General features: G+C 44.7%; 1 protein-coding gene and 1 long non-coding RNA gene across 2 annotated transcripts in view; one reads left to right on the forward strand and one right to left on the reverse strand.

The window, feature by feature from the left end:
• Positions 1-298: 298 nt before the first annotated feature.
• Positions 299-18094, forward strand: part of GAN (gigaxonin) — a 59836-nt gene continuing 42040 nt past the window's right edge. The window contains exon 1 of the mRNA XM_058528353.1: positions 299-593. Coding sequence (XP_058384336.1) covers positions 427-593 — 167 coding nt within the window. The 5' untranslated portion in view covers positions 299-426. The remainder of the gene's footprint in view (positions 594-18094) is intronic.
• LOC131396242 (uncharacterized) lies at positions 7000-10991 on the reverse strand. The gene is made up of 3 exons (XR_009216454.1): positions 10657-10991; positions 8634-8770; positions 7000-7724 (listed from the first exon to the last, which is right to left on the reverse strand). It is a non-coding gene; the product is annotated as an uncharacterized LOC131396242 (long non-coding RNA).

Consider the following 18094-nt stretch of genomic DNA (forward strand, 5'->3'; position numbering starts at 1 on the left):
CTAGAAGCCACGGGCTTAACCACAGAGTCCTAGACCCCCGCACACCCCTGCATCACCGCTGCGATCCCTCTCAGCCGTGGACGCCGATCCGCTGCGCCGGGGCAGGACCACCTGGTCGGCGGAGGAACGAGGCGTCTGATTGGCCGCCTCCGGCGACGGAGGACGAGAGGGCGGGAGCGGGGTCGCGGGGGCGTCGCGGAGAAATGACGCAATGCCGCGGCTCCTTAAAGGCGCCCGCCCCGTGAGCCGCGGATGGCGCAGGCGCGTTCCGGGGGCTCCCGCTGGTTCTCGGAGCGCGGAGAGCCGGGCCAGACGGGCGCGCGCGCGGGCTGTGCGGACGGGGCGCGCATCGGCCGCGGGCGGCTCGAGGGGTCCTGCAGAGCGGCGTCGAGAACCGGAGCGTCCGGCTGACAAGCGGACGCCGCGATGGCCGAGGGCAGCGCCGTGTCCGACCCTCAGCACGCCGCGCGCCTGCTGCGGGCGCTCAGCTCTTTCCGCGAGGAGTCCCGCTTCTGCGACGCGCACCTGGTCCTCGACGGGGAGGAGATCCCGGTGCAGAAAAACATCCTGGCGGCGGCCAGCCCCTACATCAGGTGAGGAGGGGGCCGGGCGGGGCCGCGCTGCCCGGAGCCCGGGGGCGGGGCGGGCCGGGCGTGTCCCGGGAGCCGCTGGTCCCCACCCCCCAGCCGCCGGGGTCCCCCTGGTCGCCGCTCAGCGCGGTGTCCCTCCCCACAGACACCCCGGCCGGGCCCCACTCGCCGGCGCCGCCGCCCGCCAGGACAGCCCCTGTGGCCTCGGCCGCCGCCGGGCTGGGCCCGTGCCCCCCACGGGACCCCGCGCCCCTGGAGTTGACCCCGGACCTGGGCCGCAACGCCCCCCCCCTCTTCTCCGGTTGCCACCGTGGCCCGGCGCTCACCCGGGCCTCCGAGCCCCGGAGGCCCCCAGACGCCGTCGTAGGCCGGCCCGGGACCCGCACCCGCGAGCAGGGCGGGGCGGCGCCCGGGAAGAGCCGCCCCCTCGCCCGGGCCCAGCCCGCCGATCCCGGCTGAAGTTTCCCGTCCGCTCGCCTCCAAATCACCGCGCGGTGGGGCCGGGCCCCGCGCCGCGAACCGGGCCGGGAGCGCCCCTCCCGCGGACCAGCCGAACAAACACCTCCTCCCCGGGTGTGGGCAGAGAGACAACCCTATTGGATCTTCCTGGGATAGGGGATCTGACCCCCAAGGCCGAAGTTCTTCTTGTCAAACGTGACTTTTCCACTCCCGTGTGGGAACTCGGTTTAAAGGGTTGTGTATTATAGACACACGTTAAAGTAAGCTGTAGCGAATTTTACAAGACTTACTGTAATTCTCAGGTTGCAGTTCCAACTTGAGGACCATGAGATTTTAGCCACTCAGAGAGTATTTTAAAACTAACGTAAAACAGAGCTTAACCTGATTTGCCAGCTCAACTAACCAGGTTAAATTTCGATAAGATAGTGCTTAACCAAGTGTATCAGCTCTTGCGGGGGGTTATCTTATAGCAACTTTCTTGCAAACTGCGTTACTCTTTTAATAAGAGGAAAAAAAATGCTAAAAGCTGGAGAAACTGCCCAGTAAGCTGGTTAAATATAGACTAATAGTAGAGAATGTCACTAGAATTGACAGGTCAGAAAAAGCAAAATGATGTGTAGTGTATTCTTAGTGCTTTGTCCCAGCAGAACTCAGGCACACAAACTCCATTTTCATTAGGAGACATTTTTGCTAACTCAGAAGCAGTTCAAGTGCTCTTGGAACTTCTCTTGGCTGTCTTTTGTATATCAGTTTACATTCTTTCTTTGTGGATTTAAAAGTGGGGCTGGGGAAGTCTTTGTTAGTATGGAATTTAGATTGCCAGTATGACAGACAGCTCATAGCTGGCAGTTCAGAGGATTGAGCAATCAATAGCAAATTGGGATCAGCAGGCCAGGGTCTTTCCTGTGTCCAAAGTATTCCTTGTTTGGGGAAACGCTTAGGAAAACTACTTTAGGTGCATCATTGTTGTGGTTTTTTAAGTGGCATCAGGCAGGCTTAAAAGAAAATTGCAAATCACCAAATGCATGCTGTCTATCTCCTTTCCATGCTTCATTTTTTTCCATAGTACTTATCACTATAATATTCTCTATATTTTACTCATTTACTTTGTCGATCTTTCCCGACCACAGTGTAAGCTCAGTGAGGCCGGGGATTTTTGTTTTGTTCGTTACTGTATCCCTGGCAGCCAAAAGGAACAGTGCCTAGTGGTTTAGCAAATGTGTTGAATGAGTAACAGCCTTCCTTTCTACCACAGCAGATTGGACATTAGAGGATTAGCTCTGTTACGTTTCCATTTCAGATGCTCAGTTATCCCTAATTGAGAAGAGCCCTGGACCTGCTTTCTGCTTCCAGCTTTTATGAGCTGTGAGTTGTTGGTAGATGACTTAATCTCGGCTTCAGTTCACTGGTCTGATAAATACGGGATAAAATGTGTCCTCATCTCATTTAATCTTTGACTCATCCTTTGAAGAAATATATAATAGTGCTTTGAACATCTCATAAGTCTGCATAGGTCTGTAAAGGTGGTAGCATTCACTGCTATATCTGCTGAATTGGGAAAAGTGGGGTTCCCACTGGTGACATGGTGGCACATAATGAGAATATTTAGTAATGTGAAACATCTATTTTTTTTTCAAATTTTTTTTTAAATTTTATTTATTTATTTTTTCCCCCAAAGCCCCAGTAGATAGTTGTATGTCATAGATGCACATCCTTCTAGTTGCTGTACGTGGGACGCGGCCTCAGCATGGCCGGAGAAGCGGTGTGTCCGGGCAGGCCCGGTATCCGAATCCCGGGCCGCCAGCAGCGGAGCGCGCGCACTTAACCACTAAGCAACGGGCTGGCCCTGAAACTTACTTATTTATAATAGCAGTAATTTAGGTGTGAAACGTTACTAATCAAAGTAACAGAGCCCGAAGGGACTTCAGATCTCCTGTAGTCCAATTCTATTACTTTCCAAATAAGAAAATGGGGCTCAGGGGGCATTAGTGCCTCGTATGACCATGAGGTTACTAGTACTCAGTGGTTGAACTAAGATTAGACTCCAAGTTAATGGAGCCGAGTCTGCTCCTCATTGACTACACCAAGTTACAGCATTACTCATATTTAACTATTCTTTGTGAAAACTCTCCTAGTTCCTGACTTAACGGTGTGTTATAATTTAAGTGTGTATCGAGTACTTTCACGTACTTTCATTTTGGTTTTCATTTTCAACCATCTTGTGCAGTGGGTAGGGCAGATATTGTTGGAGTTTTACAGATAAACATGAATCAGTCAATATGTGTTTTTTTCAGTGACTGATTCATTGCTATAAGTTTATTTGGCTATTGAAGTGGTAGAATGTTCTTGGGGGTCTTTTAAAATTATCAATCTCGGGCCGGCCCTGTGGCTTAGCGGTTAAGTGCGGGCGCTCCGCTACTGGCAGCCCGGGTTCGGATCCCGGGCGCGCACAAAACGCACCGCTTCTCCGGCCATGCTGAGGCTGCCTCCCACATACAGCAGCTAGAAGGATGTGCAGCTATGACATACAACTATCTACTGGGGCTTTGGGGAAAAAAGAAAAAGGAGGAGGATTGGCAATAGATGTTAGCTCAGAGCTGGTCTTCCTCAGCAAAAAGAGGAGGATTAGCATGGATGTTAGCTCAGGGCTGATCTTCCTCACACACACACAAAAAAATTATCAATCTCAAGACTACTTCAAAGTAATTTGACTAATCTGTATTACCACTTAGAAACAGTTTAGTAATTTTTAATACCAATGATGTTGGGCTTTTATAATGTATCTATTTTGTTTGAACGGAAGTTTAAAGAATTATATTGCAATGAAATGAATTTGTATGTTCTAGAACTTGATGTTTCTTACTTTCCCTTTTAAAGCTTAAGCATTTAGGTCTGTGATGTCATTAGTATATGGATTGGGTGTTCAAAAGTTTGGTAGTTTCTGACAGTCTCTGATTTTATAAAAATCAGAGTTTTGTTTAATGTCTTTAATTAGTCTACTTTTAGCAACTGTCATAAGTGGTGGGAAGTTGTCTGGTTTGGAAACAATGTTATATATGGCTTTTATATGGCCAACAAAGGGAACCAATCTGATTTTCTCACACTAGGAATTAAAGCAACTCATTTGGCATACTTTCTTCTTAATGTGGAAAAGTCTTTTAACCTAACTTACTGGTTTAATCTTTTTCTGTGCTTTCTCTTTGGTTTAGCATTTGTTTTTCCTCCTGAACGTCTCAGCAATCATACCACACTAGAAAGACTTTCAGTATAAAAAGAAAAAGCCAGAAAACTCAACTTGAGCAACAAAACCCTAAGGATAACCTGACAAAAGTTTGTGTAGGGTGTGTGTCATGCAGCCTTAGGATATAGATGCTACCGGAAGGCAGGCAGGATCTTGCATAGTCCATCATTCGGCTCAGTGGGATGCTGCTTTCCTGGCACACCCTCTTCCCAGCTTTTCCTCATTCTGATCCCTGAATGACATTTTTCCTTTGGTTTGTTGGGAAAACAATCTAAACATAGCTGACGACCTTTAAGAATGGTGAAATTGAGTTCATAGCTGTAATGACTGCAGAATCTTTCCTTTCTCAGCACTGTGAAACCTTCTGGGAAAGAGTCCCTAAGGCTTATAGCAAATTTCCCTTTCTTTTGAATATTGCAGAGTTTGCTTTGCTTTCTGTCTGAGGCTCTCCTGAGTCTGGCACAATCCCACTGATCTGATAGGGAGTTCAGACTCCTGTCTCTTGTGAGCTGTGGTTCTTGGGGGTGATGTATGTGAAAAGGGTTTGAGTATGACCTGCTGTGCCATTCTGCAGTGACATTATAGTGGCTCTGTACAGGTTCATTTTTGAGAATTTTGGTTTTTCTGGGGATCTGTTGGAACATTAGTTTGTTTAGCTTTTAGTCTTGGAGAGTAAAGCAAAGAAAGATTCCCAATATTTTTGGATTCTTTGATGAGTCAGCCAACAATAAGAATGGCAAAATTTTTTCCCCTTGTTATTTTGAGAGAAAGCACGTCTCATGAGGGTCAGTAGAGACATTGGGCCCAGAATCCAGTCTAGGTCATCTTGAACAACTTTTCTGGGATTTAGTTTCCTCATCTGCGAAGTGAGGTTGGTTGGGCCACATGAACAGCAAATCCCCTTTAAGTCTAAATTGTGTGGCTCTATGCTATTTTTGTTTTGCTTTGTGTGTATATTTTTTGGGGAGGGGGTCTGTTTCTCACAGCTTTATTGTATCACTTAAGGTTTTGTTGTACGTTGACATTAAAGCATTTCCTTTGCCCTGTTGTACAGGACTTGTACATGCATACTTGTAAATGCAGCCCTGTAGAGTTGTTTTGTAACAAGCATTTATTTTATGCTGTTAGTCTGGATGTGTTCCAAGGCCTAATTATTGATGAACCTGTTTTGCCATTTAAATCTAAAATTTGACTCATAGATGATGCTGATGAAACTGCATAAGGAGACTAACATCATCTCTGTAGGAGGTCCAAGTTTCATAGTAACATAGAAATTGTCATCCTCCTTTCTTTGGGTACCTGAAACTCGCCCTGTGGTTTATGGGCACTAAAGTCCTTTAGTATTGTCTGCTATGTGCAGAGCATCCTATTAGCCCCCAAGTCCCTTTTCCTTCACTTGTGCTTTGAGTGTATAGTCACCTGTATATTTAGCAGCTCCTGAATGATTGTCATAGGATTTTTTTTAAATAATTTTATTTATTTATTTTTTTTCCCCCCAAAGCCCCAGTAGATAGTTGTATGTCATAGTGGCACATCCTTCTAGTTGCTGTATATGGGACGCGGCCTCAGCATGGATGGAGAAGCGGTGCGTCGGTACGCGCCCAGGATCTGAACCCAGGCCACCAGCAGCGGAGCGCGCGCACTTAACCGCTAAGCCACGGGGCCGGCCCTGTCATAGGATTTTGAATAGCGACCGTAGCCTGTTAAGTTTCTTAATGCTCAGGAGTTCAGCTGGAAGCTCCAGGTTCTGACACTCTTCCCGAATCCTGAACATTCTTAAAGTCAAATTGACTCTGTGTGCCTGTCTCTTGCTGTACTCTTATGGTGATGGGAAATAATTTGGACCTGAATATCTTTTAATAGATCTACACTTTGTTTGTTGTCATCCACCAACTATAAGGCATCCCTGACAACTGCTTAAAAAGATAAAATCTATCCTCAAGAGCTTAAGTCACGTGATTCAAAATAATTTTTTTCTTTTCCTCTTCCTCCTCCTCCTTTTTTTTAGTATTTGCAATCATGTTTGGTTAAACATGATTTATGTTTAACTCTTATGTGAGTTTTTCACAAGTGGTATTAAAGTATGTTCAGTTTCAGAAGATGAAAGAAGTATTTTCTCTGGGCTTTTAAGGAGCTCTGACTGTAACGTCAATTACTCATTTGGGTTTGAAGCTATTTGTTTGTTTATACAAGGCGGGGACTGCCACAGTTAGTAGCAGTGAGTGCTCTAACTCTGGAGAGGTTTTTGGAAGGTTTCAAATGATGAAGCAAATCAATAAAATTCTTGTTGGACTAGTGAATCTAACATAAAGTGAAGTGTTGAATGTTCAGATTTATTGTGGAACCTTCCTGAGGATTATAATTTTGAGTAATGGTCGTGTGATAGAAGTAACACCTAGCTCCAGTGCATATTGCTTGGTAAGTTCTCGCATTTCTACCTCTGCCCTTTGACTGCTGCCTCCTTTTTTTCTTTGTGAGGAAGATCAGCCCTGAGCTAACATCCGATGCCAATCCTCCTCTTTTTGCCCAGGAAGATTGGCCCTGGGCTAACATCCGTGCCCATCTTCCTCTACTTTATATGATGCCGCCACAGCGGTGCGTGGCTTGACAAGCGGTGCCTCGGTGTGCGCCCGGGATCCAAACCAGCAAACCCTGGGCCGCCACAGTGGAGCGCGCGCACTTAACCGCTGCACCACCAGGCCGACCCCTGCTGCCTCTTCTTATCATTTGTATTTTCCCCTGTAAGTCCTCTTCAGTGTTCCTCAAGTAATTTTTATTATATAGTTTAGAGGGTCAAGCAAAGTCCTTTTCCACATAGAAACTCTGGTTATTTGGATTTAGATTTACATAATATAGACTAAGCATCCAGATTACAAATCACCTTATCCATTGTTTAAAGTGTTAATCAGTTCGTCTCATGATATCAAAGTGGGGCTTAAAATCTATTTATCATCCATAAAGAAAACATAATTTGGACAAATAAGGAGTCGTTTGGGTTGTGAGTACCATGCAGTAAGTCCTTTAGACAGCTGCATCATCCTTCAGAAGGATACAAGTCTATCATTTTGTGTACTGCAATTGTAATATAAATGAATAATTTGTGAGTTGGAATTCTAGGTTAAGGGTGGAGATGTGGGGTTTGGGGTGTGACAAGCGGCAGGCTATGATTGCAACCTTGAATTTGAGTGCTTCCCATGGGTTCTCTGCCTCCTGAGACACAATGAGTCCAAAGAACGAAGGAAATCGAAGGCTCAGGTAAAGGTGACAGCTGGAGCTCTGTGGAGGGTAAAGGTCATGTGTCTGTCCCATGTTCGGCCAGAGCCCTTGACCCCTGTGCTCAGAAGGGCAGAGAGAGAAGTCTTCTTCCTAAGTACTTGTTGCCAAAGAGTGACTTAGCCATAGATGGTAGTGTCATGTTCGCTGCTTCCATTTCTCTGTGGGAATAAATTATAGTATTTTTTCTTCTGTTCAGGAATGTTAGAAAAATAGAATACTTAGGGAAAATAAGATCTTGGTAAAATATTTTGTTAGATAAAACAAAGTTAGTCTTCAAGCAGTAAAGCTTTGAGAGGCAGCATATATCATAAATGGAAGCTGGGAGGACTGGTTTTTGAAAATAGACTGTTATAATGGAATATAGACCAATAAAATGTCCTTTGTTTTCCTTTTTAGAGTTAATGTGCTAAGGGGCATAGAACCTTACGTGTATATTTTTGCTCATAGGTATTTTGTGATTTTCTCAACTACTAAGTATTTTCCTATCTTTAGGAACAGTTTTAAAGACCTTTCCCCGCCCCCCACAGCCCCAGTAGATAGTTGTATGTCATAGATGCATTAAAGACCTTTTTATGTTAACATGGTAAGATGAGTAGAAATGTTGTGAAACATAGTTTTATGGTCATGTTAGCATTCATCAGTAACCAATTGCCTATGCCTCCAACTAATTGTAAATTGTTTAGTAATATTGAGCTCAAAATAGTTTCAGACTTTTGTCACTTAAATTGTTTCTATCAGTCGGTTCCTGAACTGGAGGAAATCTCATGGTTAGGATGTAAGGTTGGCGTGAGTCGCTTCTAACATGTAGAGCACATCCACTAGAAGTAGCCAGAAGCTTGAGGGAAGTGGGATTGTGACAAGCCATGAAAATCCTCAGAAAGAAAGGTTATTGATAATTGCTTTCCATTCTCTCCTCGCCACGGCCCACTTCTGCTTCAGGGGTGGAGCTGGAGGCCCCAGGACCCGTCGTCTCCTTGCGCAGTCTTCCGCTTGGATAGTGAAAGGAAGTTTCCCGCAGCTCCAGCTTTTCCTCTACACTACAGTGAGCGTGGGAACTTGAGACTCACCCTAGCAGATCAGGGACTTCTCCTTGGGTGTCCTTGCTGTTGGTTGGTTTGCTTGTTTTCCTGCCGGACTCCTCAACAGCTGCTGCCTTGTCCAGGCAGAGCCAGCAGCCTTGTCCCCTGCCTCCAGATGATGATCCCTGTTGTTGACAAGGAGGGAGTAAAATTCTCATTTGTATCCCCTCCTGCAGTGGGGCAGGAACAGAATAGTCGTTCTGCTTCCTTTCTCTCCTGTCTTCTTTCCTATTGATGGAAAGGGGGTTATGAAAAGATGCCCCACTGCCACCGCCCTTGGTATGTTCTTTAGAAATGTCGTCACTGCCTTAGCCCGAATGCTTGTCGGACTGTGTTTATCAGTAATAAATTACAGTTCAAGAATGAGCATCGTCTAAAAGTATTGAAATGTACTGTGTATTAATTCATCACAGGTAGAGTTCCCAGAGGAGGGACCTTCTGTAATTAGTGTTAACTGCTTAGGGGCTTGATTATAGGTTTAGCTCACATCCCAGTAGTCCACGAAGGATTATGCCTTCCAAGGCTCCATTTTCTTTCTTGTGTGCTGGCTGCCATTATGAGTGTATATTAAGTGGTCTCCCACAAACTGTCAGAACTGGGACTCAATACATGGAGACCTAAATCACTCAACTTATTTTTTCTACCTCTATGGGGCTACTAAAGGAAATAAACCTAAAACTAATGGTTTTAAAATGATTTTTGATGTTCACTTAATTTTTCCTTATTGTATATGCTAGTGTTGTGTGGTAGTATCAGAATTTCAAGAATGGGGAAAGAATAGATTGGCTTTATTTTTGGAGTAGACACTTCTGTAAGTCTGCTCTAAAAGTTCATATGAATGACTCATCTGATCGTTCACTACTCTGTTAGTAACCCCAATCCATCACATTTACAGAAACAGCTTTCTGTACATAGAGAACATAGATTCTTGGTCAAGGTTCCCTAACATGCTGGTTTGTTCATTAAACTTTTCTCAAACGTGTATGTACGGCACTGCCGTGCTCCGGGCCAACAGGGCTCCCCCATCCACGGAGTCCAGCTGAGGAGGCAGAAATGAAGTCTCATTACAAGAGAGATGGCCGGGATGGCGGGTTGCTGCTGTAGACTGGTGAAGGGAGCACCACTCTGAGGAAGTGCCATTTAAATTCTATGTGAGCAGAGTTGGGGGAGGCCCAGGGAACAGGAGTGCTGTGGCCCAGAGACAAGAACAGATTGGCACACTCGGGAGCAGAGCACCTGCAACATGACTGCAGGAGATGACCGGTGGGTAGAGGGGCATGAGACGGCATTAGAGGGTGGCAGGCCCTGTAGTCCTGAGCTCAGGTTGGCACTTCCACCACTCCCCAGTAAGAGTCAGCTTTCGCTGCAGCATTTCCCTGAGTTGCTGTGCGTATTGAGAACTGACTGGGGAGGTGCAGGGTGTGAGAAAGGGACCCCCAAAAATCTTCCAACATAGTTTAGTCTGCACAAGAGAGTTTAGGTTTTATTTAAAGGGTTATGGAGGGGGCGAACTCAAGATGGCGGCGTAAGCAGACTCAGAACTCCCCTCCTCCCGTGGACACAGCCAATTTACAACTACTCGTGGAAAAATTACCCCTGAGACAGAACTGAAAACTGGATAAGAGGAACTCCTGCAACAACGGACAATCCTAACTGAGGCAGAAGAGGCAGAGACTCCCTTCTGGAGAGGAAAAATGCCGCCTTCACAAGCCGCCAGCTTCACGGCCCCGGGAGCAGCTCACAGGTACGCAGCCTCCCTGGAGGCGCGGGGCCCTGAGCCGGGAGCGCCCCCACTGTGGGCATTTTGTGGACCCAGCACAATCGAGACCAGCGGCATAATATCTGACTTTGCCTGCTACTAAAACATCGGGGAGCACCCCCAGAAAAGCTGGCTCACAAAGACATTAAAACGAGCTCTTAAAGGGCCCGCGCGCAAACTCACCCGTTTCAGAAAGCATCCTAAAACCACCAGAAAGAAAGGTGCACAGTCCTGTGGGGAAAAGAGACTCACCTAATAGGCCCTGAGTGCATCTCGGTGAGGGGTGAGACCTCTCCAGGGACTGGGACATTGGCGGCGGCCATTGTTGTGGCCTGATGTGGGCGTGCTGACACAGACGCCATTGGAGTTCTCCCTGAGGCCTGCTAGCCCAGGGTCTGCCCCACCCGCTAGAACACCGATTTAATCCAGCTCAGCCAGGGCAGGCAGCCCACCCTAGAGACTGGCCCCACCCAGCAACAAGCCCTCAGGCAACGTGTGGGCCTGCATAGATTGGTGACTGGATTCTCTGCAGCCTGGCAACTGAGCCGCCTTTAGCGGGGCAGGGTGTGCACAAGGAGTGGGTGGAGAGTGTGGGGCGGTGGCGGAGTGTGGGGGGCTCCTGCCATGGAGAGTCTGGGTCTGCTTCGGGAGGTCAGGGCACGCACACGGGGCAGGACTGTGTTGACTGTGTGTGTGGACCTGTGGGTGGCAGGGCTTGTCAGCTGCAGAAGACTTGTGTTTCTCAAAGACCCACATAGGGGGTTTGCCCCACCTTCCAAAGCCTGAAACAATTGGGTGCTCCTGTGCCTGAGGCCAGCCCCACCCAGCTGCAATCCTCAGAGAGCTGACAAGAGACCTAATAGGCTAGAGGCTTACAGCAATTGTAAGGCCCTGAGCCTAACAACCTGCCACGCTGGGGGCCTACTCACTTAAAAGAAATACTGCAACACAAATGTGGTATTAGAACTTGCAGCCAACTGTGCTGGGGCTTCCCACACCTGATAAAGAGACTGAAGGGCCCACAACAACTACAAGCAGCTGAGCATTACAGCAGCTGGCCAGGAGCATAACTCAGCCTCCCTGGGCACCTAAAGGGAGAGCAAACAGACCACAACAGAAGGACACACGTAGCCCACATAGGGGTCACCCCTGGAACATTGAGAACTGAGGGAAGCACACTGGAAGCCTCCTAAGGCATCACTTACATAAGGTCACCTATCCAAGAGCAGGAGACGTAGCTGACCTACCTAATACGTAGTCACAAGCACAGGGAAAGAGGCAAAATGAGGATGAGGCAAAATGCAAAAGAATACATTCCAAGTAAGGGAACAGGACGAAACCCCAGAAAAGGAACTAAGTGAAACAGAAATGAGCAACCTACCCAACAGAGAGTTCAAACTAAGAGTGTTAAGGATGCTCACTGATCTGGGGAGAAGAATAGATGAGCTCAGTGAGAATGTCAACAAAGAAATGGAAGATATAAAAAAGAACCCATCAGAAATGAAGAATACAATACTGGAAATGAAAAATTCACTAGAGGGACTCAAAAGCAGAGTAGAGGATACAGAAGAATGGATCTGTGAGCTGGACGAAAGACTAGAAGAAATTACCCAATGTGAACAGCTAAAAGAGAAAAGAATTAAAAAGAGTGAGGACAGTCTAAGGGACCTCTGGGACAACATCAAGCGCACTAACATCCGTGTTATAGGTGTCCCGGAAGGAGTAGAGCGAGACAAGGGGGCAGAGAATCTATTTCAAGAAATAATAGATGAAAACTTCCCTAACCTAAGGAAGGAAGCAGACATCCAGGTACAGGAAGCACAGAGAGCCCCAAACAAGATAAACCCAAAGAGGCCCACACCAAGACACATCATAATCAAAATGTCCAGAATTAAAGAGAGAATCCTAAAAGCCACAAGAGAATGTCAAGTTACATACAAAGGAAACCCCATAAGGCTATCAGCTGACTTCTCAGCAGAAACCTTACAGGCTAGAAGAGAATGGCACAATATATTTAAACTGCTAAAAGGAAAATACAGCTAAGAATACTCTACCAAGCAAGGTTATCATTCAAAATGGAAGGAGAGATCAAAAATTTCCCAGACAAGCAAAAATTAAAGGAGGTTGGGCCGGCCCTGTGGCTTAGCGGTTAAGTGCGTGCGCTCCCGTTAAGTGCGTGCGCTCCGCTGCTGGCGGCCTGGGTTCGGATCCCGGGCGTGCACGTGCATCGACGCACCGCTTCTCCAGCCATGCTGAGGCCGTGTCCCACATACAGCAACTAGAAGGATGTGCAGCTATGACATACAACTATCTACTGGGGCTTTGGCGGGGGGGGGGGGGGGGGGGGGGGGGGGGGGGCAATAAAAAATAAAATCTTTAAAAAAAAAAAAAAATTAAAGGAGTTTGTCACCAAGAAACCAGTGCTACAAGAAATGTTAAAGGGATGATTTAAGGGGAAAAGAGAAGACCACAAATAGGAAAAATTATCTATTTCCATAATAAGAACGTAATGGATACAAATACACAAAAACGAGGTTAGATATGATATCAAAAACATGAGGGAGGAGGGGAGTTAAAGAGTACAGCTTTCAGACAGAGGTCAAACTAAAGTGACCATCAATTCTGTATAGAAGAAGAAAGGAACAGAGAAGGACTACTAAAACACTGAGAAAAAAGTTAAAAAATGGCAGTAAGTACATATTTATCAATAGCTACTTTAAACGTCAGTGGACTAAATGCTCCAATTAAAAGGCATAGGGTGGCTGATTGGATAAAAAAACAAGACCCATATATATGCTGCATACAAGAGACACACTTCAGACCTAAAGACACTCACAAACTGACAGTGAAGGGATGGAAAAAGATACTCCACGCAAATGGCAATGAAAAGAAAGCTAGGGTAACAGTACTCATATCAGACAAAATAGACTTTAAAACAAAATCCAAAGAACTTGAAAACACCAATTTGTAAAGGTACATGCACCCCTGTGTTCATTGCAGCGTTATTCACAATAGCCAAGACTTGGAAGCAACCTAAGTGCCCATCAAGGGACGAATGGATAAAGAAGATGTGGTATATATACACAATGGAATACTACTCAGCCATAAGAAACGATGAAATCCAGGCATTTGTGATAACATGGATGGACATTGGGGGTATAATGCAAAGTGAAATAGGTCAGAGGGAGAAGGTCAAATGCCGTATGATTTCCTTCATTAAGTAGTAGATAACAACAACAATAAACAAACACATAGAGACAGAGATTGGATTGGTGGTTACCAGAGGGAAAGGGGGGAGGGAGGAGGGTGAAAGGGATAATTCAGTACATGTGTGTGGTGATGGGTTGTCATTAGTATTTTGGTGGTGAACATGATGTAATCTATGCAGCAATAGAAGTATAATGATGTACACCTGAAATTTTTACAATGTTATAAACCAATGTTACTGCAATAAACAAAAAATTTTAAAAAAAGGGTTATGGATAGGCATTGATGAGTTTTAAGAAGGAGAAGATGTAGTCTTATTTGTACATTTTTTTAAGGTCGCTGTGGCTGCAATATTGAAAAGGAGAAAGTCAAGAGTGGAAGCAGGGGCCATTTGGGAGGGGCCTGCAATTGTTGAGACAGGACATACGGATGCCCTGGACTAGGGTTTGTCAGTGGAGTTGGGGTGAAGTGGCTGGATTAGAGATATTTGGCAGTAGGACTTGTGAGGAAAAGGAGAGGCCAGGTTCACTCCTCATTACTGCCAGTAAACAATGCTTATCATCACTCACTGGGAGTATTAAGTTAGGGACAATTTTAAAAGATTCTGTAAAGTATAGACTCTGCTCTCAAGGATTACTGTTTAATTGTGAAAAGGTATAGAACAAAAGCTTTTTTAATTGTGTAGACACTTCTAGCTATAGGAGTTCTGAGGAGGGACTCCTAGGGAGATTGCATAAGGTTTCATGGAGTCGGCAGGGTTTGAGCAAGACCTTGGAGGGGAGGGGCAGGAGGTGGGTGGATGGGTGAGGTAGGTAAAGAGGGGGGCAAGGGGGCTCCTTCAGGTAGACCATGGTGTCGTGCAGGAGCGTAGGTATGTGCTCGGGGTGGTGAGTACACTGATGGACTGGACCAGAGGCTTGGGTGGGAATGGGGGGAAGTGTGGATGGATGGCAGGTAAGATTAGTGTTCTAGAGTGCCGGGTTAAATAGTTTAGACTTTATTCAGTCATTAACCAGTAGTACTAGTAATCTGAATGGAGGTCTGCTTGAAGAAGGTAACTTGGTTGTGGGTTTACAGGGCTGGAAGGGGACTAGAGTTGCTCACTGATTCAGATGAGCACACCACGGCAATGTCCTGGGCACCAAGTTGTGTCAGTATCAGGGGTTAGGAAAGAAAGCTGCTGCCTGCTAGTTGAATGTGGAAACCAAGGATGAGGAACAAGGAGGAGATAACAGGTTTTGAGCCTAGCTGCTTAAGAAAAGTGGGAAAATAATCTGTCTTTGATGTGTTGAATTTGAGGTAACATTGCTGTATAAATGCCTTAATTACACTCTTAGTTCTTGAAAATTCTACAGAGTGCTTCGCATATGAATATGTGTTTTTGTTTTTGCACATGTTTCTTGTCTCTGCCTCCCTTGGCCTCCTGCTCTTTATTGGCAGAGAAATTCGTATTCATCCTTCAGGACCCAGTTCCAGTATCCCTTCTTTTGTAACATTTTTCCAATTCTGCGAAATAGTCACTCCCTATGAGAGGCTCCTGTATGGAGTGTGGGGTGTATCTTCAGAGTAGCATGTATCAGTCTTCTGTTCAATGAGGAGAAAAAGAACAGACAGAAGGACTGGGTGCTTTTAATGCCCTCTGTCTTTTATCTCTAGGGCCAAAGGCACTAAATCCATTAGTGGTAATTCCACACATAAGAGAATTGAGTTGACTGCAGTTTGTGAGTACTGATGAAGAAGCAGAAGATCAGAGTTCAGGATGCTGCATACACTGCTTCCAAATCAGATTAAACTTTTTGCTGTATGGCTGAGTATGAGTTGGGGCCTGGGGGAGAGGGACAAAATAAATCATCTTATAACAAAGCTTAACCTACAAGAGAGTGCTTAATCTTGTACTGTTTTAGATGGGACAGCCAGCTCAACAAAGTCCATTTCTGGTGCCAAGAAACCTGGGAGAAGAAGGGACCAAACTCTTTATTCAGAAGCAGTAGCTCCAGTGAGATAGCTTTTGTTACAACATGACTAAAGAATTAATCGAGAAGCATTCATTCCCTTGACAACATTTTGGAAGGCATTTTCAGCTTCAAGTTGTTTGGAGAAGTTTATAACAGTGGATTATAAATTAAGGAGGTGCCAGAAGCAAGAAGGCGGTTTTAAGATGTTGAAGTGAAGCTCATCCTGGAGCTGCTTCTCACTTGTTAAAGGGAACTGAAAGGGGGTGTGTTTGAGGCTGGCAGTGTTTTTGTTTTTGTTTTTCCCTACTCCCACTTCTTTTTTAAAAAGAAAAAAGGCATTTTCTTAACCTTCACTTAATGCTTTGGTTTGAACTTCTTTGAAAGAATGAATACAAAGACAATAGTAAATTCATATAAATTTTTACTTTTCCTTTGAATTTATTCAGGAGTTCCACTTTCTCTGCCTTTGAAAATGCATAAACCTTCCTTCTGACTCTTCACGTTGGGAGAGAAGGAATGGAAAGTGAGTAGAAATACAGACCTACTTCTGACATACGGAACTTTTGTAGTACTTAGTGCCATTTGTATACTGAAGCAACAAAGAGCCAGATCAGCCAGTTTTTAATCAGAGAAGGCTTGTAACAGTGCCCCAAATCAAAGGGGCTTCCTCTTGAGATGATCATTTCCATGGGGTCTCGAGATGATAGAAAGCGCCTCTTCTAAATAGCATCTGAGAAGTCATACTTAAGTAGAAAATCTGGAACTGTTTGACAGGTTGTGGCATGAACATCTTTCTTTTATGTGTATTTCCAAAAGGTCAGGGTGTGACCAGAACAAGGGATCAGGCTTGTTTCATTCTAGAAGAATTTTTTGCTTCACAAGTTGCTGCATCATGATTTGGTCTTTGAACTCATCTTAAAATTTTAACGTAATGCATTTTCAAACCTTGTCTTTTAAGAGGTAAATTTTATTGACTGCTTTACTTTCAAAGTTACAAGAACTAGACTTAAATTTTAAGTCTGTTTTTTACACAAAAAATTATAGAAAATCTCATGAGAGTTCACTTATTTATGTCACCCTAAATTCTGGTTCTGAACAGTATACTTAATAAATTGTTATAGTTGTAATCTATATATACATTATTATTTATGGTTCATCTTTTCACTTGAAGTCATTTCCTGTCCCTCTTTTCTTATATCTCAATATAATGTCCATAATCATCATTTTAGTAGCTATTTCTTATTACATCATATTGCTGTTCCATATAATTTGCTTCATCATTCCCCTTTGACATTTTAATTTCCAGTTCTTTTTTATTCTGAATAGTGACACTATAAACAAATTAGAAAAGAACTTTTGGGTTCTTTTTTCTTTGTATTTTTTGTGGGTGCAGGTAAACCCACTTTGGGGGCTGTGTCCTGGGTATATCTGTTTCTGAAGATAGAAACAGATTTGTTCGTGTTATCTGAAACCAGATTACTGTCCAGGAGGACTGGATTATCCTATAAAGACCCTGGCAGTGTGTATCTCGTGTTTTTTTTCAGATCTAACACCATTGCCTTGTCATTTTTGCAAGTGATTTCTCAAAGGTATTCCTGTTTTGCATATGTCTTAGTCTGGGCTTTTAAATGTTGTATGTTTGCTGTTGTAAAAATATTTAGAGCAGGGTTTGGCAAACTTTTTGTATAAAGAGTCAGAAGTATTTTAGGCTTTCCAGGCCACATGTGATCTCTGTCACACATTCCTCTTTGTTTTTGTTTTAACAACCTTTTAAAAATATAAGAACCGTTTTTAACTCAAAGGCCATACAAAAGTAGGCTGTGGGTTGTAGTTTGTCCACCATTGATCTAGAGTGTTAGATTGTTTAAAATTTAGACATGAAAACTTAAACTCTGAAGAGAATCTTTAATGCTGTGTAATTGTCATGTAATGATGATTTGCATGCCAGTCTTCCGTGGAGCAGAGATGGCCAGTGAAGGCTAATTCCCCCTGGATATTCTCCTCTTTCTTCTAGGATGTTGTTCTGTTGTATATCTTCTTCCTTCTCCTGTGTTTTTTATGTTTTCCCTTCTCTTCTGGCTCCTATTCCCTAGCATAAAAGTGTGCTTAAGTCTTCTCCCGTGCCTGGCATATAGGGATGTGCAAATGCTGAATGAATGCGTCTGTTGAAAGCAAACAAACCCTGTGCCCTCTTCTTTCAAGTGCATGATTTCCTTCACTTTGCACCAAAGATTCTTGGAAGGTGAGTCTATTTATCTTGTCCATGGTCTCACCTCCTGTTTTTTCTTCACTCTGCACTTAGGCTCCCATCTTATCACTCCATTAAAACTGCTCTTTTAAAAATTGCTAAATATAATTGCCAAATCAAGTGAAAACTTTCACGTGCTTGTCTTACTCGACCTGTCTGCTGGACTTACCACTCTTAATCATTCTCTTGACATTCGGTCTCTCCAGGCTTCTATGACACCTTTTGTCCCATTTCCCCTACTGCTTTTCTGGCTCTCCTCCCTGCCTGTCCCTATACATGA

Source organism: Diceros bicornis, chromosome 32, assembly GCF_020826845.1.
Source record: "Diceros bicornis minor isolate mBicDic1 chromosome 32, mDicBic1.mat.cur, whole genome shotgun sequence".
Taxonomy (NCBI): Eukaryota; Metazoa; Chordata; class Mammalia; order Perissodactyla; family Rhinocerotidae; genus Diceros; species Diceros bicornis.